At 48.3% G+C, this 24195-nt stretch overlaps 1 protein-coding gene across 1 annotated transcript in view; it reads left to right on the plus strand.

Moving 5' to 3' along the window:
* The first annotated feature begins 5940 nt into the window (after positions 1-5940).
* Positions 5941-24195, plus strand: part of BCL2 (BCL2 apoptosis regulator) — a 99920-nt gene continuing 81665 nt past the window's right edge. The window contains exon 1 of the mRNA XM_074576105.1: positions 5941-9309. Within this exon, the coding sequence (XP_074432206.1) occupies positions 8725-9309 (585 nt within the window). The 5' untranslated portion in view covers positions 5941-8724. The remainder of the gene's footprint in view (positions 9310-24195) is intronic.

The raw sequence follows: 24195 nt of genomic DNA on the forward strand, positions 1-24195 counted from the left end.
GCCTGTAACTTCTGAGTTCTTTTGAGGGGATGAAGAGCAATGGATAAATTCATTTGCAGGACTTCGTGGTTTTCTTTCTTTCTTTTTTTTTTTTTTTTTTTTTTAATCTAGGATTAGTTCGCCAGGATCCTCTTAATTTTGTAGGACAGCAGAGGGGGCAATATATCCCTCCATTTTAGCATGTTAGGGCAGAGGTGTAGGCCAGATGAAGAATTTGACTGAATATTGTCAGCAGACCCAGTGTCATCAAACCATAATGAAAGTGGGATTCAATTGACACAATCTGCCTTTATTGCAGAAGGTGCTGCCAGTGTATAACTATTGCGCGTGCTCTCTGGAAGTGCTTGTGAGTCCTCATGAGCCAAGTGAGGCTCGTTCTTCCTAGTGGGAAACAATAGAAATACTAGTTATATGGTAGCTGCCTTCCTGTACCACCGTTGAGCATGCAGCTGTATAGAAAATTACTGTATTACGGTTCAGCTCTGGGGTAGGAGGGTTTGAGTGGATACGTAGCTCCAAGAAAACAGTAGGGAAGAAATAGCTCTAAGACAGTTATTCTCAAAGTAAATCCAAAATCACACAAGTGCAATCTTTCTAAAAGGGATTCTTATTGAATTATCAGAGAGCCAAAATCAAAGATGTATTAAGGAAAGTATATGCTATCTAAAAGGTGTTTTAAAGCTGAGGAGATGATGTTAGTCTTAGAATGTTGGAGAATTCAAAGTTTTGAAGTGGAAGAATGCCACGCTGCAACTGGAGCTGCTGATTTTTCCTTTTCAGTAGAAGTAGCAGGCCAAAGTAGATTGCACTTCATTCCTTTTCATAATTGGATTTTAGCTACAAGGCTAAATTACCTGGTAGCTCCATTCTTTCCTTTTTTTTTTTTTTCTGCCCAGTGAGTACCAAGCACACTGAAGAGTAAGTGCATATTTGATTGTCTGTCAAAGCTGGTAGTAAAACCTCATGAAGTCATTTCCTTTCCTCTGTCACTGGGGGGAGACTCAGGAGAGCCAGAGACCTTTAAATGAGGTGCCTGTCTTGCCACACCTCCCATCCTCTTTATTTCCTTTCTTTCAACCTAGATACACTAAATTGGTGAAAAAGAAGACCACGCTAATCTTCTGTTGGTGGTGGTCTGCGGTGGGTGGGAAATAATACTGTTAAGCTTTTGGACAGAAAATTGCACTGAAGGAAGCGGGAAGTACAAATACTTTTTTTATTTTTTTTAAACCCCAAAGATGCATGTCTAATTTGATGGAGTGGGATGGGGGAAAGCACTTCATGAAGCTGACTGGGAAGGTGTGATGTTTGGGGAAGCCTTGATGAAGGAATATAATCCCAAACCTCTGTGGTAGAATAGCACCAAGCCAGCCTGAAATCTTATCTGAGTTGAAAACAAGTTTGTTTTCAGCTCGGAGGGGAATCCCCATGTTAATTTTAAACCTTTCGAGTTCTAGCTATGAAGTTCATTTTGTAGTAGTGCTGCTAGAGCAATGTAAATAAAGGGGCGAAAGTAAAACATATGTGACTAACAGTAAATCATGCTACCGAGCACTGAGAATCAACTCCCTTGACCAAAATAAGGTGTTAAATCTGTAAAGATACCAGCTGTAAATAATGGATATAAAAATAAGCCTAAAACCAAATTTTAAATGTTCTAGGTAACTTGCAACTGAGGGGAATATCCTTTTCAAAGCTAACAGGTGCTTCAAAGGAAGTAGTTAAAATGAGGTGTGTTGGTCTTTATTTCAAAGCATTTACTCAAAAAATGCTTTCCCCCGTACTTTGAGAAATTTTAACAGGTGTAATGAAACTTTATGGCTCAGAGATGGATGTTCCTATTTGTCCAGCAGACTCTTCCCATTTCCTATTCCTTTCTCTGTCACTCTTCTGCTCTTCCAACTGGGAAGCTTGTCTCTGATCCCTTTTTCCATAGCAGAGAGAAGAAAGAAAAGGGCATAGGTGGCACCGCACAAATCACAAGAATGGGTTGGTAGCTTGCAAAAGGCAGTGAGGCAGTTCACATGCCGTGAAGTCAAGACACACAGCGGAGAAGAGATGTCAAAGAGAAGGATTTCCAGAGCTGGATGCAGTTGTTTTGCCTCCTTCCAATCCAAACCGTGGGGCCTCTGTCTTGATGAGAAGTGAAGATGGTTGAGGGATGAGTACAGTAAAAAGGGTCGAAAGTCAGGAGCTGTTTGCTGTGTTGGACCCTAAGGATATTACCTGAGAATCTCATCCAGCTGCCTTTCCTGATGAGCACAATTAAGCCCCATGAAATAAACCATAATTGCAGGATGCTTTAAACGTTTTTACAGTAGCGTTCTGGGCTTCCAGCCAGGAAGGATCCACTCCACACCTGTAGCGTTTGCAACACCGGCAGGATGAAAGGCAAATCTCCCACTCCAGGAAGGCGCCCTGAAGAAGAGCTTGTTTGTTCAGGTTAATCTGCCACCGTCCTGGTTAAAAATGAGGAAAATACACATCCAGGCTTCATGGATGCTACGTTTCCCTATACTTTCTACATGCAGAAAACTGTTTCTTAAAGCATTTAATACAATGCCTTAGATAGCAACGTTGGGTGACACGTTAAGCAAAACAGATGAGACAGTCTTGGCAATCAATGATGTGCAGCTGATAGCAGAGAATTAAATGCACAGATGTCTCGAGAAGAGCATTGTTTTCCAGGTATTTCATGCAGCTTGGCAGAGATACCATGGGTCCGTGGGTATCGTGGTCGCATGGACAGGAACAAACATGAAAGATCGTGCGGTTGGTGGTTCGTTTTGGTCGGGGCAAGTTAAAGAGCCCTCGCTGGCACAAAGGCATGCAGAGCAAAATGCATGCTGGCGTGGAAAGGAGAAACACTGAATGCCTTGAAGAGAGGAACCCAGACGAAGCGCGGCCGTGGGTGGCACAGACAAATGCCTCACTGGACATAGCACCAAGCAGCATTTACAGTGATATTTACAGGCATTTGCAGTGCCATTGGCTGCTAATTTTCGTGTGCAAATTCCCCACCCGTGGGCGCAATCTTAGCAGGCTCTTTCAATAATCCCCATTATTGTGCTAGAACATGGTAAGGCAAAGGATTTCTTTGATTATCATAACTGTATTTACCTATACCTCTCTAAATACTACTTTCAGGCTACTCAGTTTTGGGGGTTTGATTTATATTGGTTTGTTCTAGCACAGAAAATCTCTGCAGATTTACAGCGAGAAACGTGGCAATGTCCTTGCTCGCTTTGGGTACTGTCACCCGGTGCGAAGTACACCCAGCTTGTTTCACGCCCGCTCAGGCGGGGACTTAAACCATCGCTTGCATCTCTCCAACCTGCCTGCTCAGCAGCCAAGGAAATAAAAGGGTGGGCAGGTCACCAGGAACCAGGGTTGCTGTTGAAATCCCATCAATCTTAATACAAAGGTGCGGGGGAAAGGTGTCCATTTTCAGTTTGTCAGGAAGTACAGCATTGCCAGGCATAAAGAACTTTTCTAGAGTGCTTGTTAATAACGCACCCGCTGCACACCGGGCATCTGGGAAGCTACCAAAGAAACAGCAGGCTGCTTTGCAGGATCCTGCCTGGTTGGTCAGTTGCCCGAGGATGGATAAGAAAGCCACCTCGCAAAAATAATCTCTTCTTTTCACCGACAGACCTGACTGATACCTGCTGTCAATTCTCCTGCCTCTAATTGTCAAGGGAGCTCTTTTCACGTGAACTGCTCTTTGCATCCCTAATTGAGTTCCAATCCTTGATACAGCTAATTCTTCTCATTAGTCTGATTAGCTTTGGTGGGCCAGCTCACATGAAGGTAAATGTGTATGTGGAAGGATTTGCAGGATCAGATCTCAGCACGTTGTTTTGCTACCTGAAAGCACCGTAATAATTTCTTACGTTACGCGCTTATTCGATGTTCCTTGATAAATCCTGAGCCTCTTGCCAGTTTCTTCTCCCTACCCCCAAAACCATATTGCCTCTATTTTGGATGTCTTTTTAACTGTTGTTTTATCCTGCTGAGCTCAAGCAAACAAGCAAGGTAAAAAGCAGCGCTGTGATGCAAACTCGTGGCACTTTAATAGATGCTCATCACCCACTCAGGTAGCATTATAATTGGTTTTAAGATTGCCGCTCCCTTCAATTACAGCCATAAATGCAGGTCAGATGCAATGCATTTAACGCATTCAGTTAAGACCAAGAAAGACTGTTTGAACGCACATCATTTTGTTTTGCTTTTTTATGGAGCCCCAATTTATCATTCTTCAAGGCACAGTTTTTGTTTCCCATGACTCATCCCTAATACCTTTCCTTAAAGCAAACACTTCCTAGGATTTTCTCGTGTGTTTTTAATTTTTCTGGTGCAGTCTCAGCTGTGTTTGGTATTAGCAAGCTTTCTTGTGAGCCATGACCACTATTTTCCTATTAAACTTTTAAAAAGGCTGGGATCTATCATTCTCATAGCGAAGTGCTGAATGTAGAGCTAGCGGGGAAAAAGCGTCATTACTAAATCCGTTCCAAACAGAGTATCTCAAGTTTTGCTGTGCCTGTTTCTATCAGAAATCAGCTATGAGTCCTGAAACTATTTTAGTTTACTGATTATGTGCTCTCAGCACACTCCGTTCGTTGAGTTATGCTTACTTCCATTTCTGCATCCAAAATACATTTAAACGCCCTCAGCAAATTCAGTGGTATTTTCAATTTCTCCTTACAAAAGCCCACTGGTTTTATCTGCATCTTTGTTTTCTGCCTCGGTCCCAGGCTGATTTACCCTGTGGGCTTTAAAACCCATCCTGCTCTGACATTGCTGCGCCGCTTACCCAGACAGTTTTTTCTGTGTTACTAAACATCTGTGTCTGATGTGTTTTCAGTTGCGGGACCAACTGTAGTAGCTTCAGTCACTAGCAGAGTGACAGGCTGAATCAGCAGCCCGGTTGGGTATGGCTGTTCTGATTGTCTGTATCACTCGTTCCGTTTAAACCATAGCGTGTTACATGGAAATGTCAGGTTACTCTCTGTATCCAGAGGAGACCTTTTTTTTTCATTATTTTTCCTGTCTCTTTTGGTGCAAGAATGTGAAGGCGGCGATTTTACATGGTTGACAGATCCCTTGCCTGCATTTCTGCCACCAGAAGCAATCCCTCAGCTCATCGCAAATCCCTTTTTCTCTGAAGGCTTTTATACGGACATATATATATATGTATGTATATATGTATGTATGTGTGTATATATATATATACACGTTTGTGCTCAAGCATTTAACCATGCCGTGAGTTACATGCATGCACTGGTGGGCTACAGCCCTTAGCCCACGTCTGGGTGGGGAGAGCATCCTCCATCTTTTGCTAAATCTCATCCCCCTGCCGCCCTGCAACCTCTGGTCCATCTGAACCCCTGAGGACACAACCAACTGCAACCAGCCCCATTTTAAGACCAAAAAAAAACCCCAGCAGGCGGCGGCGGGGGGGTGGGCAAGGCGTTGCTCTCCGAATTCCCCGGGCCCGTATGAGGCGGGTGAGCCCTTCGCTGCTGCCAGCCTGCGGGGACGGGACGGGGGTGGGGGGGTACCGGCTGCCCGGGGCGAGCCGTCGGGCCGGGGGCGAGCAGCGGCCGCTGGGTGGCAACAGCCGCCCGCCGGGGAGGCGATGCCGACGCTGGCGGCCCCCGCACGGGGAATCCTCCCCGTTTGGGATGCCAGCACCTCCTCTTCATTAATGGATGGAGCACAAGCTGATGGCGCTCCTCACGCCGGTGAGTTATCCTCCAAGCAGGGGGAGGTGGCAGCCTGCGAGCCACGCGTGAAGGGCTCAGCGTGCGATGGAAACGTGACCCTGAAAACGGAGACTCGGAGGGCAGCGTCCACTCCCTGGCTCCCGTGTCAAAACCAACTCGCGTCCACAGCTTAACTCCCGCCTCGTCTTCCTTTGAGGTCCAGGGCGGTTTATAGGTGAGGTTATCCTCCCAGGCACCCTCATCTCGACAAAAACTGGTAGAATTTATCAAAATTTTATTCCCCCCCCCGACGCCTCATACTAAGCAGGGAAAGGTGCCGAGCATCCCCGGCTCCCGTCTCGCTCGGCCGTTCCCTGGGATGTGCCCCCGCCTGATCCGGGGCCGTCCCTGCCCCGCCGTCGCTCGGCGGGGTGGCAGCGGGGCTGAGCCACCGCGGCTTCCCCGCGCTGTGGCTTTCCCCTACTCTGGGGGTTAACTCCGCGGCTTTGGTCAAGCTCCAGATTAATTTAATCTCCAAACAGTTCGGTTCCCCCCCTCTTCAATCTAAAGAAAAAAAAAATCCCCAAAACATCAGGCCGGGTGGAGGGACGAATCTGAGTCCCGTTTCCGCAAAAAGTCCCCAAATCCTGTCCCAAGCCTGAAAACTCACCGGGCGGCGTGTGCGGGGCAGGTGTGCGGGACCCAGCACCACCGGGGCGGGGGAGGGGGAGGCCACCCGCAACGGCGGCCGGCGGGGCCCGGCCCGTCCCCTGCCCACGGCCCCGCGGGGGCTTCCGCGGCCGCGCAGGGGCTGCTGCCGCCCCGGCCCACCCCGCCTGCAGCCCCTGCCCGCCTCCATCGGGCCATTTTTCTTTTTAAAAACGAGATATTTAATTTTTTTTGAGAATCGCCCCCCCCCCTTTTTTTTTTCTTTTTTTCCGTCAGATTTTTTAAATAAATCCGCGCAGCTGCAGCAGCCCCATCCCGCCCGCGGGGCGCGGAGCGGGGCGCGCACCCCCGCGAAGGGCCGGCAGCCACCCTGCCTGCGCGGCCCGCTTCCTCCGGGCGGGCGGAGGCGGTGGCCGTGGCGGGGGCGGAGGGAGGGCGGGCGGGGGGCGGTGGCGGGGCCCGGCAGCACCACCCGAGTGCCGCCCCTCCGCGCTCCGCCCCGCCGCCGCCGCCCCGCCGCCGGCCCCAGGCCCGCGCCGCGATGGAGGGCGGGCCCGGGCTGCGCGGGGCTGCTCGCCTCCCCCCGCCGCCGCATTCTTTATTTAAAAAAAGAAAACCACATTTTTTTTCATTTTTTTGTAATTTTAAAAAATGTTGTGATTTTGAAATTTTATTTTTTTTTATTTTTTTTTTTTTTTAGCACCCCCTCCCTCCCCGTTTCCCCCTTTTCTTGAATGAAGCGTGAGGCGGAGCTTTAGGAAACCACCGCGCCCGGCTGCGCTGCGCCGCGCCGGGGCCGGAGCCTCCCCCGCCTTCGGGCTCCGCTCCTCCCCGCCTCTCCCCGCCCCCGCCGCTCCGCTCCGCTCCCCCCCGCCGCCGCCGCCGGGAGAGCTCCCCGCCCGCGCCCGCCGCCGCCGCTCGGAGCCGCCGCCCGGAGCCGCCGCCGCCGCGGGCAGCAGCAGCGCGGAGCGCCCGGAGGAGCCGGCCGGAGCCGGCGGGGGTGCGCGGGGCTGCGCGGGCGGGCGGGCCCGGGCGGGCGGGCGGGCAGCGGCGCCGCGGCGGCCGCGGTCCCCACCGGCACCAGTCACCCCGCACACACACGCCCCCGTCCGCGCCCCTCCTGGGCGGCAGCGCCGGCCGGGGGCTCTTCCTCCTCTCGATACAAAAGCTGCTCGGGGGAAATGGCATTTCTCCCCCGGGCCAGAGTCAAAAGCAATTTTCCTTCTTTACATTTTTATTTTTTTATTCCTGCTTTTACGCTCGTCCTCTTGAAAAAGAATTAATTACCGAAATACGTATATATTTTTTATTTTTAAATTTTTTTTAATTTTTTTTTTTTTTTTGATGTGTGCGTGCGTGTGTGTGGAAGCACCGGGCTCCTGCGATCGGTGTCTGAATGAAACTACGTAAATGCATATGGTCTGTACGTTGCACTGGAGGGAAAAACGGAGCACTTCTGCGAGAGGCTTGGATTCAAATGTGGTTCATCTGGTCTCCAGGATTTTCCGTCTCTTTGGGGTTGTTCGCCTTCCCGGGCTGCGAGGCGGGATTTTCTGAGCTTTGACACATCTTTGGAGATGCCTGTTAAACAGGAGTCGGGGAAAAAACATTTGAAATCGTAGAGAGATATATATAATTTTTTTTTGTCCCTTTCCCATCCCCTTGGTGACTTGAAGCATCAAAGCGGACAGAACTTGACGTTTCTGAAGACTTGTGATGTTTGGGTTTTGTTGTTGCTATTTTTTTTTTTAGAGGAAACTTGACAGAGGAACATATTTATAGTCCAAGTAAGTACTTTACAGAGGAAATTTAGTTTGTGTAACTTAACAAAAAAAAAAAAAAACAGTGTTGAGGTTTCTAGCTTAAAGTGCGTTGGATTAACGTTCATCCAAGGCTGTTTAGCAAATCGTATTGAATTGCAGTTTTTACGGTGTGTGTTCGTCCGCTCCTTCGCGTCCATGGTAGTGCAGCACCTAGGGGAAAATGCACCTGATTTTGAATCGGTATAATATTTTTTAAGATGTGTTTCAACACCGAGGAGGAAATGGTCCTAAAGTAAATTTATAATAAGTAATAAATGTGCTCCTGGAAGTAAAGTATTTACAGCAATTTAATCCCTATTTATACCGTGCATCTCAAACCGAGGAGGAAACACTGAGAAGACAAAAGTACCTCCGAGACCCTGAGAACTCCCCCACACCACCATGAATGAAACCGTGCCCGATACAGTAACTGGATTATAATTTTTGGTGTTATTAATTTTATTATTATTGGCTGCTTTACTTTTTTGGGTTCATCCTGCTCCTCTTCTTCCTCTCTCCCTTCCTCTTGCTGCTTCCTCTTGGGAATTATGGCTCATCCGGGGAGAAGAGGCTACGATAACCGGGAGATAGTGCTGAAGTACATCCACTATAAACTCTCGCAGAGGGGATACGACTGGGCTGCCGGCGAGGACAGGGCACCCCTGCCTCCGGGTCTCTCTCCTCCTCCTCCTGCTGCTGCTGCTGCTGCTGCTGGGACTTCCTCTGATCACACTGGGCTGGTGTCTCCGCACCCCGAGCCCCCCGGCTCGGCTGCTGCTAGCCACGCACCCCCGGCCGAGGGGCTGCGCCCCGCGCCCCAGGTGGTCCACCTCGCCCTGCGCCAGGCTGGGGACGAGTTCTCCCGCCGCTACCAGAGGGACTTTGCCCAAATGTCCGGCCAGCTGCACCTGACCCCTTTCACGGCCAGGGGCCGCTTCGTGGCGGTGGTGGAGGAGCTCTTCCGAGACGGGGTTAACTGGGGCAGGATCGTGGCCTTCTTCGAGTTCGGCGGCGTGATGTGCGTGGAGAGCGTCAACCGGGAGATGTCTCCCCTCGTGGACAGCATCGCCACCTGGATGACCGAGTACCTGAACCGGCACCTGCACAACTGGATCCAGGACAATGGAGGCTGGGTACGTCCCCCGATTGCTCGTTCCCTCTCCTGGCCCTGGCCCGCCACCGGTGGGGCTGCAGGGTGGGCAGCGCCTGGGGGGGTTGCACTCACGTTGAGGGGAGCAAAAAGTTTGTTTGGGGGGCATGTCTGCACTGGCATGTGCCGAAACGGCGTGGGCCTTTTGCCGGCTGTCAGGTTTCACCTCGTCATGGGGTTGCAGTGGAGCGGTTTGGGATGGGGGGAGCCGCTAGAACTCGGGAGCAAAAAGGATAAGCGAGGCACCTGCTTCGTTGGGTGGCTCCGCTCTCCTACCCCCATCCGGCCACTATCGCCTGCTGGTGGCACCAGCCCTGGCCAAGGCAGGGTCCCGCAGTGGGGTTGGAAGGGGCAGCAGAGGCTCCTGTCCGGCTGCCGGGGGCAGGTCCCAGGCATGGGAAGTGGTAGGGCAAGCAGGGACCACATGTGTCTGCGTGCGTGCGTGCAGGCGTCCCTGCCCATTGCGGGTGATGCGCCGGGCAGGCGCACGACGAACACACGGGATGCCGGCGCTGCAGGAGGGCAGGTGGCCGTCAGTGCCGGCGTCGACAGCTGCGGCGGCAACGGGGTTTTTACGGTATCGGATATGCCTAGTGTGAAAAATCTGCCTTTGTCTTGAGATGAAACAAAGGTGCCGGGAGCTGTGTCGGTGGGATTGTTCTGGAAAAGGAGTATTTGTTGTGATCCGATGGGTGGCTGTGTTTGCAGGGTAGGAGATCACCTCTAGCCGGGGCTGGCTTCAGCATCATCCAGAAAGGGACAATTTCCACTTGTGGAAAATGGACAGCTTCTACTCTGGTAGTCAGTTAAAAGCCTTTCCTTTTTCTCCCTCTCTCCTTCCAAAATAAATAACCGCACGGAAATTGGAAGGGTATTTCTTTCCTTTTTTTTCCTGTATTAATTGATATACTGTAACAAAATGTGGTCCCAGCCGCTCTCCCACAGACCAAACCCATTGTATGTGTAAAGCTTATGGTATTAATGTGTTGGAGGCAGAAATGGCAAAAGTTAGACTGAAGAAGAAACTTTACGTATGGGCCGAGAGCTGGCGTAAGTCACCTAGAAATGGAGGTCAGCTAGGTAGGAGACTGGCAATTTCGGGTCCGGTGCCCTGTGAAATGCAGAGAGCTGGCTCAATTACACAGCACACCTTTAAGAGGCGCGTGTAAAGGAATGTAAAATACGGTATACGTTTCCCGGTTAGCATGGTTTGCAAGCCTGGTGTTTGTGAAGCATTATTGCATGGAATTCTCAGCATTGGGTCTCTTGCTAAGTCTCCGTTAGGGTCAGTAACGTGCCACCCACATTGACCATCTCTATTAAAAAATGAGATGCTGCCTTCCTGCTGCTGAACCCGCCTGGCTAAAGGGTATATGTGTCCAGGGATGCAGAGGACATCTACGAGCTGCCGTAAAGGAGGGAATAAGGCTTTGGGGCCCTTTTCTCAGCTGGAATCCACACTGCACGCCTCCCAGAGGAGTGCTGCAGATCCCTGGCTACAGGTCATGCTGGAGGCAGGATCCTTCTCCTGCTCTCCCCTGCTTCCACCAAGAAGAAAAAAAATTCAAGATGCGTGGGGCCAGAAGGGGGAGCAAAAAATGTGTGTGTGTACATATATACACATATGTATATGCAAATATGCATGCACATACAGACACACACGTACATCTACACACACACACACACACACACACATAAAAAATTACTCCAGTGCTGAGTGGCTGGGACTACACTTGGGAGAGGGCGACCTCTCCCCTGCTCCCCTGTTTCATGGATCACTACAGAAAGTTTGTCAGAAGGATGTTTTTTATAATGAAATCATAGAATCATAGAATCATAGAATTGTTGAGGTTGGAAGGGACCTTTAAGATCATCGAGTCCAACCTTTAGCCTACCCTGACAAGAGCCACTTCTAAACCATGTCCCTCAGTGCCCCATCTACTCTTTTTTTAAACACCTCCAGAGATGGTGAATCCACCACCTCCCTGGGCAACCTATTCCAATGTTTTATAACCCTTTCAGTGAAAAAATGTCTCCTAATATCTAATCTAAACCTCCCCTGACGTAACTTGAACCCGTTTCCCCTCGTCCTATCACTTGTCATAAAATGGATAACTTGGGGGAAAAAAAAATAATCTTCAAACAGTTCAGGCTTTTGGAGACCTTGCCTGGTTAAAAGATGAGCAGCTAAAGGGTTAGGGATTTTGCGATTGCACTTCTGGACTGGGATGCCTAACTTGTGCGTAAGTCTCTCCTCAGGCTGGAAGCCCGCTTGCGGAGCTGGGGCCCTCGGTGCGCTCCAGAGCCAGTGAAGTCATTCTGTTGACTCCAGTGAGCTTTGGATCAAATCCGTGAGCATGCTGGAGATGTATTGTCCTGCGGGTGTATTGTGTAAAGAGAAACATAAATAATGAATAAAAGTGAGAACGTGAAAAGACAGGTGTTACCAGGCGTGATTGGCCAGATGAGGCGAGCGCTGGAGCTGTTTCTCAACGATTAGAAATACGAGACACTCGGACTATAAACACTGACTGCCTTGAAAAGGAAAAGATGCTTCTCATTGATAGCCATTTAGTTGTTCATTGAGGTTTCCTATAAACAAAAGCTCCAGAGTTTGGATGCATGTGATGCCTTTTACTGCCTTGTGTTATTTGTAATGTACACATGGAAGATGATGTGCAAAATATAACCCCAGGCTGGCTTTCGCCTGTCTGTCTGGTAGGTGGCTGGTACTTTCGAGCCACGGGATTTTTAAACACAGGCAAAACCTTCTAGCTGGTTACAAAGAGCAAAAGACTAACATGAAGCTGCAAACACAGCTTTTAGGATCTTGTCTTCAGACAGAAGAAATCAAGGACGGGATGGGGCAGTAGATTTTTCTTTTTTTCTTTTTTTCTTCTTATTCTAGCTTTCAGGATCTGTCAGTGGGAAAGCACGCATTAATATATGCACTCGGTCTTCAGCATGACACTTACACCGAGCCCCAGGTACCAACCTTGTTAAAGCGTCCTAAGTGGCTCTTCCAAAGTAGCGGATCACCTTGTAGGTGGTGGCACTTTGTAGGACCTCAGCGCAGCTGCCTGCGAGATCTCCCGGTCATGCAGGGTCCTGCAACAAGTGGGAGCGCCGGCTGTTGTAGCCTTCTCCTCCTTTACGTTGTGGCTCCCCGGTGTGTAGCGGAGCACTGAGTCTATTAGGGGCTGCGTAGTAGTAGAGAAGAAGAGCACTGGAGTTAGTCAGGTGCATACGTTACACGGTGAGTAAGTCTGACAGTGTGTGCTTTGAGTCTGTTGTATGGGCTGATGTCTCACACTCAGGTCTGAAGTTTGGTTGAAATGTCTTTCTTATTCATCTGTTTCTTTTGAATCGGTTCTGTAAGTTGACGATGTATTTTCAGGACATTAATTCTTTATATTGCAAGGAAAACGAAGAAGGAAAGAAGTAGATACCCCATCCCTGGAAGTGTTCAAGGCCAGGCTGGATGGGGCTTTGAGCAACCTGGTCTAGTAGGAGGTGTCCCTGCCCATGGCAGGGGGGTTGGAACTAGGTGATCTTTAAGGTCCCTTTCAACCTAAACCATTCTACGATTCTATATCAAAAGGCAGGCTGGAAGGGGATATAGCTGGTGGAGTATAAATTTTAGGCACTAGGCATCGCTGTTAATGGCGTCTGGGGATTGTTAATCTCCTTACAATACACAGTGTCATGGGTTTGTTCAAAACTTAGAAAAAGCAACAGATGGGGACTGGCTGCATGGAGGCTGTGTTATTAGCTTGTGGTTCTGGTGGCAAATAAATGCAGCTTTCAAAGATTTTCACGTAGACCAGGATACCGCAATATTGTACTTTGGCCTGATAACATCTTAATTGTGTTCGAAAAGAAATAAGAGGAGTACCAGCTCATCTCTGCAGTTTCGTGGTGCTTGGTATAATGTATGCTTTTTGATTGACAACTTAATGGCTTCATTTCGCTTTTTAGAGCGTAGTGTTTGAGCTGCAGAAGGCCTGGCTTGGCAGCAGGCTGTCGCACTTGGCGACTTTTGATGTTGATGTCGGGAACATTGAAGTGATGCAGCCGGTGCAGGGAAATAACTGTATTTGTCCTGCAGTGATGGGTTCCCTCTTTGGGCACACAACCTAACGTAGATGGGAGCCCTGCTCAGCTCTGGGCACTTCTAGTCCAACATACGGCTTCCTCCTGGAGGTGTTCAAGAAAAAACAAGAGCTTTTCTTGACACAGGCACCGTCATAGATGTGTAGACAAGTATATTTTTGATGTAAAGAACATAAAGAAGCCCAAGTGAGAGAATCAGCATCGTGTTGAAAATTCAGCCAAGAAAGCATCATTTTAAATGACAATATTTACATTTGAACCAGGAATGTGATGGTTGTGTGTTTGCATCCAATTCTGTTCCTTTACTGTGGTTCTTTATTCTGTTTGAGGGTGAAGGCCAGGTACGAGGAAGAATTTAGATGTCTGAAGTGGACCTTAGGTGGATCATAAGTGCCTGCATCCCCTCAGTGCCTGCCTGGCCAGAGTGGTGGCAGAAGTCCCTGGCTTCTCACTGTTCCTTTTCCAAGCCAGCCCGGAGCTGCTCTTGCCTTGAGAGAGGAGAGCTGCTCAGCACGCTGTGGGGGACACCGTTCCCAAGAACCTGTTTCCCAAAGCCGGCAGGCTGCTGTCATTCACGTGCCATTCTCATGTGCAAACGCAGCCAGGGAGAAGCCCCCGCTTTTCCTAGCAGCTCCTTGGTTAATGCCTCTCTCAAGGTAACAGGAGGTTTGCCTGGCAGTGGGGTATACGCCCGCATCTCCAATGTCTCAGGAGGCTTCACCTGCCGGATGGCTGCTGGTTTTGCCAAGGTGTCCTCCCATTTGGCAGCAGGGCTCCTCCTCCTTCTGCAGGGATGAGATTTCATTTGGTGGAGGAGGAAGAACCAGGTGTCTAGTTCCCGCTGTCTGATGTGTTTTCTCAGGTGGCTGCAGCCCAATGCATAAATGCTTCTTGGGCCAGCAGCTGTACCCCAGGTCTCCCTTCTCCTGGGTTGACTGCCCTAATCACTGAACTTCCTCTTTTTTCTTTTTTTTTTTTTTCTTTTTGCATAGTAAATAATTAATTTTCTTTGCTTGGTGGCACGCCTTGGAAAGGAAACGTGGAGAGTCGCTGTGCTCTGCAATGGTCCATAGCCCCTCTCACGAAGGAAAGGTACGGCAGATACATCTGCCTGCGGGACAGTGCTACGGGTCATGGATATTGGTGTGACGCAGGGGCCTTTCATGTCCTCGCGCATGGGGGCACCGACTGAAATCTCATCCCTTTCGGGCTCTGGAGCTGCTCTCCCAGGCAGCCACCTCTGCAGCATGCTGCTTCTCTTGCGAGTCCCGAGCAAAGTCCTTCTCACTCATCTGCTGCTGGACAATACCTCGCTGGGAGCCAGATGCCCCATGCTGGAGCAGAAGCGCTTTGAGTTGTTTTTTTTGGTTTTTTTTTGCCAGCGACATGCGGCCTTGTAACGACTCAATCCCCAGTGGGGCTAACCCCAAGTCACTGTTTGACTGGTGAAAGGAAACTATCTGAAATCCACTCAGTTAAATAAATGAATTGGCAGTTTCAAGTGCTACACCTTCTAGGTCCTTTGCCAGTTTTTGTGGCTTTGTGGGTTTATAATCGAATTCTCAAAATATTATCAAAATATTTTTCTTTTTGCTGTTGCTGAAGAGCGAGAAATTCATTCTGCGGAGGATCTGTACCGAAGCAAGGAGTAGAAGAGCTGGGGCAGAAAGAGAAAATGATTGTGGTTCTCTGGTCCCTTTCATTTATAATAGCTTTCTCCATAACTTGCAACAACATTAGGTTGGGTATTTTCTCAGAAGTCTCGTCTTTTCTTTTTTTTTTAATATATATGTATTGACCGTGACCTTTAAAATTTCAGAACCAGGGGTCTCGGGTATGGAGATGATGTCATTTGCCTTGATCTTGCAAAGAGCCGTAAAGTTCAAACAGCAATCCTATTAAAAAGTTTTACTTTACTTTCAATATTGAGAAAGTAGTCAGTTCTGTGCCTGCATTAGCACAGGCCTCTCTTGAGCTGCTGAGCAGTAAGTAGCTTAGTTTTTCGACTATGTAGCTTAAAATTCGGGGTCGGTAATCCACGAAGAAAATCCAGTTGAATTTTTCTGCCGAGGCACGAGCGTTTCTCCCATGGCAAAGCAGGGCTCTGGCGAGAGAATCACAAGACCTATGCAACGATGTGTGAAATAATTGCATGTGGAGCAGAAGCGTTTTCTCAGCGGACAGATACCAGGGCCCGGGCTTCCTACGGCAGCACGGGAACTTTGTACCGCATTGCTGGCAAACATGAAGCCCTTGTGCCTGATACAGGCGTCCTTGACAAGAGGGGTCATCTTTTGATGGGTTGGACCCGGGATGGTGGAAGGAGATGGACGTAGAAACGGGAGCAACGCTAGGGCGTCGCACCGAAACCTCTGCGGTGGTTTTAGTCTCGTGTGATGGTTTGTGCCTGGCGTGCTAATAGCGAACCGGCCTCGGGCTCCGCCATCCCCACCGAGGGATGCCAGGCCTGGGGCAGGACCGGCTGAGGCAGTGGCTCTCCCATCTTGCTGTGTCCGGGTGTTCCCTCTCGCTCCGCGGCCACCTGGCCGAGCCACCCCCGCTGTGGTAGCACCGCAGTCCTAGCCCGGGGCTCGCTGCTGGCTGGGCAGCCACAAACTGGGTCAGCGGCCTTGGCAGTCGAGCAGCTGTAGCTAGAAAACAGCGTGATAGGTCTGATTAAATAACAACCCTTACTGTGGCAAAGTGAATTTTTGTTTTTATTTTTAGTTATTGCATTTCCATCCCTTTCGGAGATGGGGGTTACGGCGGGGGGTGTGTCTGAGCTGGCCAGGCTCACTTCCCGCTCCCACAGCGGACAACACAGCTTGTGTTGGGCATTGATGGAGGGCTGGTGGTCCTGGGCTTTCTGCAGGCCTTTCTCACCCTCCCTTCCAGCGGGATGAAATCTTGGTGCCGGGCATTGGGCATCGGACATGGTCCTGGGTGCTGCCGCCCGGCCATCAGCCATGGCGTGTGCCGGGCCCAGCCCTTCCCGGCTCCCTCCCCGCCCTGTCTGATTTTCCTGCACGCCCTTGGGGGGGTGGAGCCCAGCCCTGTTTGGTTTGGTTGGTTGTTTTTTTTTATAAATTATTTATTTAAGAGCACCTCGTGGCTGCTCCCATACCTGCTGATGTAGTAATAATAATAACACTTGTTACTCGGTGGCAGCAAAATACTGATTATTTCTGAGGGCAGTGCCGGCCTGTTTTATTTTCCATTTCATATGTAATAATAGGATGGATGAAGGTATGCGGTGGCATAAATCTTCTCTTCCCCGGCAGGATAACATCCAGGCCTTCCTGGCAAACACAAATGCCAATGACAGATTTGAGGGATTTTTATTTTACTCTGGCTTTCAGTCTCATTAACAATCTGATGGCTTCCCCCCCCCCCCTTTTTTTTTTTTTTTGGCTCCTGAAAGACCATGAAACCAGATAACTTTTCCAAATGCATCTAAAAGTCTGGAATTTATTTTCTGTTATTTTATCCTAATGTTAGTTTGCTGTCATAACTATTGTATATCGATAGACTTTGCTAAATCCCCCTCACTGGAAAGTTTCTTGCAGGTTTCTGGATTTTACAGTTAATGAATAAGAAAACAAATCTGATTTTAGAAAGTATTGCCATTGACTTCAGTAGGAAGAGGAAGAGGCACTTAATTGGACAATTGTAACTATGTTTACTTTGTATATGTGGCAAGAAAAATAAGATCAAATGGAAAAGCCAGAGGTTTTCAACTAATAGAGAAAACCAGCCCTTTCTGCAACGCATGATTAACATTTGGGAGCTGTTTTCATGGGAGAGCTGTGAGTGGAAGTACTAAGTTGCATTCAGGAAAGGTTTAGGTATTTATAAGGGTAGGGAAAATGTCCGTATTTACGTTTGAATACAATTGCTTTTAAAGGCAGTCATACACCTTGATGAAATGGGGTAATTTAACATCAGCTGCTGAAATGAGATCACCAGGTGCTGAGGGTACACCTTTCTCTGGGGAATGCTATTTTGAAATTGTCTGTTACATGGCTTCTCCCCCAGAGCACCTGGTGCTGGTCGGTGACTGGGGATACTGGGATAGATGCACTGCCGGTCTCATCTGGCCAGGGAAAACGTTTTACTTCTGCATGCGTTTTGTAGAAGTAAAGGTAATTGTAAATGGGCTGCTTGTGTTGCTAAGAGCACCCACATCACCGAATTTACTCCTGCGCTGGCTGAAGATCTGTTATGAATTGCCACGTTTAGAGTTAGTTAAAAGAAATAGTCAGCATCCTTCAGTGCATACATCATTTTATTGCTATTTTATTTTACCAGAGCATAAAAAGGATGATTCCGTTTTGTTGACTGAAAAGGCAGCTTGGTGGGTTTCGGGCTACGTTTGTGAGTAATTTACGTACGTGGGCCAGGTACAATCAAAAAGGAAAGGCCCTGTTTTCCCCACATGGTGATAGAAAGAGGCTGTCGCGCAGTTATTCGAGAAAGCAACTGAGAGTCAAAACTTAACTTCCTCTTCTTGGCTCTAGTACTCACTACACGATAGGATATGGGGCAAATCATTAATATCTCTCTTTTTTGGTTAACCCGGCTATGAAATGGGCATTCTTGCTAGCTCTACAGCACACCAGCTCTGGGAAACGTATTGTTGCCTCTATCATGAGTTGGGCGGATGATGTTTTTATAATTAGAAAAAAAAGTCATACAAGGTACAGTATTGAACAAAATGCCTGTTGTGATAATTTGGGGTTTAGGGTAAAATTCAAATCTGTAGCATTGCATCTTGTCATTGCTGGAGCTCGCTAGGCTGGGAAAGAGCAAAGTGAGTCAGACTGTGAAACTACCTGGAGGTGAGATTTGAGTGGAGAGGGGAGGTAGGAGAAAAAGAAAGAAAGCAAGAAAGAAAGCAAGTAAGTTAGTTAAATGGAAATTCAGCTTAAACTCTTCCAGCTCTAGTGTTTGGATGTGTTTAGCAATGCTCGTGATGGAAACAGATGAAAAAGATAGGTTTCAGGTGTTGATTTCTAGTTTTTATTTAGGAAAAGGGTGAGCAGTGTGAGAAATGGCAACTGACAGTGTTTTCCTTTCTGTATCAGCACAGTTCATCAGGTGTTGCATGAACAAAATTGTCCTTCCTTTCCCATTCCCACCATATGTAAAAGCTGTCTGTGGCACTTCAGGGGAAGGAGCAATAAGCTGTTACTACATGCACCTGTAAGAAATGTCTTCACGCAGACAAATTCTTTTGCTTCCTTTCACAAGCTTCATTAAGTGGTCAGAAAAAGCATTTTTAAAACATAAGGGGAAAAAAAAAAGAAAAAGTGAGCAGTAATCAAGCCTTTGGCCTTAACCATGGGGTTGAAGTTAGTTTTAACTATCTTGCTGAACTGAGGCTTAGGAGACAAAATTCCTGTTGCATGCTCTGGAGAGACTTGTGTGAGTCACTGGAAAGCCAGGATAGGTCCTTGGACGGGAGACCGGTGAAATGCCTCCCTCTGCGGTATGGGACAGTCCTGCAGTGTGTCTTTGCGATGGAATAACTATTGCCAGCTGTGTCTCTAAAGGAAAGAACTCCTTTCTTAGGAAAACTAATCGCATGTTCGGACCGTGTATTTTAAAATGTAGGAGAGAACCTTATTTCTAATCTTTTTTCTAAAGAAAAAAGAATTAAAAATAATTCAAAGACAAATTCAAATACCGTAGTAAATGAGTTGGCACTTCCATTAGCAGAACAAGATGATCAGTTTTGTAGATTAGTAAAATCTGTTGAACTTCTCAAGAATGTATGCACAGCTCAAGTAAAAAATGACATTAAAAAAAATGAAGTAAAAACTCCCTTGTTCATAATAGAAGCAAACCCTGCATCGTGCTCCAAGTGTCTGCAAATTTTAGTTCAAGTTAGACATATCCAAAGCCCCTCTCCTGAAGTCATCTGGCAAATCACAGTAAATCACGCTGTCTAAATATCTAATCCCCAGTCTGCTGCTGGATGCGAAAGGTCCCGAATATAACCGAGAAGGAGGCCTAATGCCCCTATTATTTTCAGCCTCCAGCTTGACCTTTTCCTTTCTCCATTGCCCAGATTTGCAATAAATAGCCGCGCTGCCATGAAGCCTGGGTGAGGGAAAGGCTTTCCTCCTTGCAGGGATGGAGTGCGGTGGCGGGACGCACCTGGATGGCTCAAAAATCTTTGCCCTCATACTCAAAAGAAGTCCAGCACTGAGGGTTTAAAATTATTTCTTAACTTTTGTTGGAAGTGATTAAATTTGAGCATAAAAACTAAGCAGCAGAGAGGCAAGGGAGAAAATAAAACCAGTTGCTTGAAATGTCAGGTGGCAATCAAGGCTGCAAGTAAACGAGCTGGCCTGGAGTCTGTTCAGGCTTCTGCAGTAGCTCAGGGCTGTCTGCAAAAAATTCTTGCAGTAGAAAATTCGCGTATTTGGCTCTGGACTGAATGTGTGAAATCCTTGCCCGGTTGGAGTCAATAGCTATTTTTTTTCCAGTAGGGATGCTAAAACTGGCGGTATCCAGCCTCGTATAGCAGTGAGCATGTGGGCAGCTCCAAAAAGGAACCTATAAAGCATCATACAAAGCCGTGGTTGTAGTGGATGGAGCTAGGCTGCCTTGGGTTTTGCCTGGAGAGTGCTCCTCAGCTTCCCTAGGTGTCCGCGCTGTAGGGGCAACCTGGCCCAGGATACCACAAATGTCCCTCTGACAGTGCCTGGGTGGACCAGGGGCGGTGGAGTCCCACCAGGACCACAGTGGCTTTCTAGAAATTGGTCCTGTTCAGCTCCTGCCAGTAAGGCTGTGTCTCAGCCCCAGGGCGAGCTGGTGCGCCTCCCTGGTGCTTTCGGACCACAAGACAGGGAGCTTCCCCCTCTGCTCTCTCCAGCCTGGGTGGCACAAGTGTTGGGGAAACCTGCCAAGGCATCTCTTCGTACCTTTTTCCATATCTGTTAAGGCTTGTTGTTTCCCAAGGGAATAGTGTATTTATTTTGCAAGCAATTGGATTTTTTTTTCCTTTTCTTTTTTTTTAATTATTTTATGTTATTTTTCCCAGCCCAGTGAGAAGGCCGTGTGGGGCATGGTAGCACGTCCTGCAGGCTGGGACTTCTGTGGCAGTTTAATGGGCTGGAGGAAGAGGCAGCACTGGCACGCTGTTAGGCTGGGTGAATGGGCTTAGGGTTCCTTTTAGAAAACTTGCTCTGTTTTTTCCCTCTCTGCTCCCTTCTCTTCCCCCCTGCGGACAGAAATACATCATTCTCACAAACGAAACTGTTTAATTTTAATAACTGGCCTAGAGCTAAAACTGACAGTGGGAGAGGAGCTGTTTGGTTTGCAGTCGCTGACAGCTAGAATAAACTACCTGTTCCTTGGGAAGGGATGGACAGCCAGCTTGTTTGGTTTTGAGGGCACTTTGATCCCTAAAGACACTCCTCTCAACAACAACCAAAAAAAAAAAAGACTGGAACTGTGGCAACTTGGTGTTACTGACTGTTCTTTATATGTAAGGCTTTAAGCATGATGGAGAAACACTGTGTGCAGACATCCCTGGTATCTGTAGTTCAGATCCTTCTGTTGAGAGCAACTCCTCATCTTGACAGGCCACTGTCACCAGCACTTTGGGAGACACTCAAGGCCCCACTAAAAGAAGTTTGCTGTGATCAAGGTCTCTACCAGGCTGGTTTGACAAGAGCTAAATGTAGCTAAATGGCCTGGGTTCTTAAAACCCTGCCTTGAAGCGACAAAGGCTGGGCGATTAGTTATATATTAAATAATTTTGCAATGACTAGTTTTACCTCTGGCTCCGTAAGAAAGTCAGCCTTCTTATTTTGCCATTTCTCAGAAGAAAATGGCAGCACTCCCATTTCCTCTTCTCCTCCCTCAGGGCCTGCCACCCTTTTTATTTTTATTTTTATTTTTTTTCCTCCCAGAGCCATTAGACAACATGCAAATTATTGTTAATAGGGCCAGAACAATATTGCATTCCCAGTGGGATCGTTAGGATCAAAGCCATCGCGTGCCAGCCCTCATCGTGATGCTAATTTTGGTCATGTCTGCCCCAAGGTTTGGAGGTCAGGCGGAAGGGGCCGTGAAGTGTGGACCTGAGCAGGACCTGTCCCTGCAGCCCCCCTGCCCCACAGCAGGTTCTGGCCAGGCTGTGCCTGGGGGCTCTCCTGACCCCCCAGCAAGGTTGGTGTTCTACAAGGCACCGTCTCCTTGCCCTACCTCTCCTGCAACCTTATCAGTGGTCCCTCAGAGGAGACAAGTCCTCCCCTGGCCAGAGACCTTGCAGACTGCCTCCCCCCCTCCCTTGCCCTGCTGCTCCAGAGAGGCATCTTTGGGCTTTGAGAAATAAGAACACTCATTTTGGCTTATTTTGACGTGAGCTCTCTCTTGAAATAGGGGGATGCCCGGTAGCAAAAGGGTGGCTGTGGGGCTGGGCTTGCCAAAGGGAAGCTGGCATCTCTCATCCACCCTGAGCTTTGGTGTGGAGTCTCCAGAGGGTAGGGACAGGAGCTGTGGAGAGGATGCTCTACCCCCACATCTCCCTCCTCTGCCCCAGACCCTTCCTCCTGGAATCCCTGAGAGTCCTCCTGTGGAGGGATGTGAGGGCAATTAGCATTAGCTCTGTAAGCTATGTGGACTGTCTGCCATGGCTCAAGGAAAGAGGGATACTGCCTTCAGACCTTGGACTTGGACTAGTTTTTGTCTCCGCCTTTGCTTCAAAATCATGGGATTTTGTCAATGGGGTTGTTGGGGAGGGGGATTAAAGCGTTTGCAAGGTTCCTTTTTTAACACCTTTGACAGGTAGGTGGCTGTAACTATATTTAAAAGTGAGTATAGGGGAGGAAAGGGTAATGTACCTCCGACATCACTGACTGAAGTAAAAGTAGAGCAGGCTGGATGTCTCTGTCAAGACTGTGGTTGTGAGTTCCCTGTGCCTCCTACAAGACTTGCTGAGGGGCGGTTACCCCTGCCACGGGGCAGGGGCTGAAATCCCTGCCTTGGCTGTGCTTTTGGAAGTGGCAAGTCCCTGATGTCACATCTTCACCCCAAGTTTTGGTGGATGAACAAAAGGAACGCTTTGTATTTTATAAAGTGTTTCAAGTGGTGGTTTGGGTCTTTTTCTTTTTTTAACCCTTCTTTCTGACCGTGCCAGGGATTCTGCTAGCTCCCCGCTGCTGCGAAACCCAGCTGGGCTTACCTTTAAGAGGCAGCAGTAGCCTCGCTGAAGTCCCTGACTTCCAGGGAAGCAGGATGAGAGGGCTGAAGCAGAAAGTGAAACTCTCAAAAAACAAAAATGCAACAGAGCAACCTTCTTTCATTTTCCCAACTGAGCAAAATGCAAAAAGTAAACAGTTGGCACAAATGACTAATGCAGGTTTGCCAGGGGGTTGATCAAAAACATGCCGAATTCAGCAGTATGTTTTCCACAGAGTTCAACAGGGTTTTGCATCAGACCCGTAGCAAGGTAGGCAAGAATTTTTTTTGAAAGAAGAATGTCATTTAAAAAAATGTGGAAAATTCTCCTGCTCTACCTCCTACACGTTTCTATTGTCAAACAGTCACTGATCTTATTTTAGACTTGACCTTCGTGTTCTTTCCACAGCACACAGGCTGAATGACATGTTATTCAAGTTCTCGGACAATATTATGATATATCTGCTTTTATATTTAGCTGTAACTTTCATTCTCCGTATAAACAAACCCACCTAATGCAACCACCACCTATCCAGGGAAAGTATTTCCATTCCCCTCGGTTTAATTTGGACAAATTTGGCATGAAAACATTCAATAGTTCCATAATAACCTTTGCAACAGGATGCCTGCTGTGCTGACATGCAGGTCTAGAGCGACTTGTACCATGTGCCAGGAAATTGCATTCTTAAGAAAAATCTAGACATAAATTCTGAACAATCAACACTTAAATTTTGAAAAGTCTGGCAGCAAGCTGTTATCTGCCTCATGGGTTTTCACTTTAATAGCTTTTTACTTTCTGAGCTCTACCTCTCTGTCCTTTATGCAGGCTGTAGGCCTCTGGCTCCGGTCAGCTGAGCTCTGTAAAGCGGAGAGAGGGGGCAATTAGTTGTTCCTCTCCTGTTGTTGTTGTGCGCCTGTGTGCTGGGGCACTGCACCTTGACACGGCAGGGAGGTGATTTCTTACCAGAGGAAAGCAGAGCTTAGCTGGAAGTTCCACAAACAGGCATTTAGCTCTCAGTGAGTGTGCGTGCAACAGGAGCTTGCTGGGTTGCAGTGCGGTTCAGGCTTGCCTGCCAGCCTGGAGAGCTGGAAAGGGGATGGGAAGAGGTGAAGTACCACCAGACCCAACTGTCCTAGATCAGCCAGGGGTGTCCTTCACCCTGGGACAAGCCAGTTTGCCGAGATATGAGGGGACAGAAGAACAGATTGACTCCACGGTGAGAAAAAGTTTTCCCCACCTTGAGGTCTCTGAGCACTTTGATCTTGGTGCTCATCTCACTGGAAGCAGAGCAAGAAAACAGCATCATGGAGATGCCTGTCTTCCAGAACTGCTGCCAGCTCGGCTGGAAGGCTCCATGACTTTCAAATGTTCCCAAACCCTGCATTGCTCCTACTTACGGGAGCAACAGCATGGCTGGAAGACCTTTATGCGACTCTCTGCCAGGATCCTCTAGATGTGCGTCAAATGTTACATCAGCAAAAAGAGGGTGGTTGTAGACAGACACAACTGCACCTATGAGCTTTGCCACTAGGAGATTGCAAGGAGAACTGACAAAACACATGT

The sequence above is a fragment of the Larus michahellis genome, chromosome 2 (assembly GCF_964199755.1).
Source record: "Larus michahellis chromosome 2, bLarMic1.1, whole genome shotgun sequence".
Taxonomy (NCBI): domain Eukaryota; kingdom Metazoa; phylum Chordata; class Aves; order Charadriiformes; family Laridae; genus Larus; species Larus michahellis.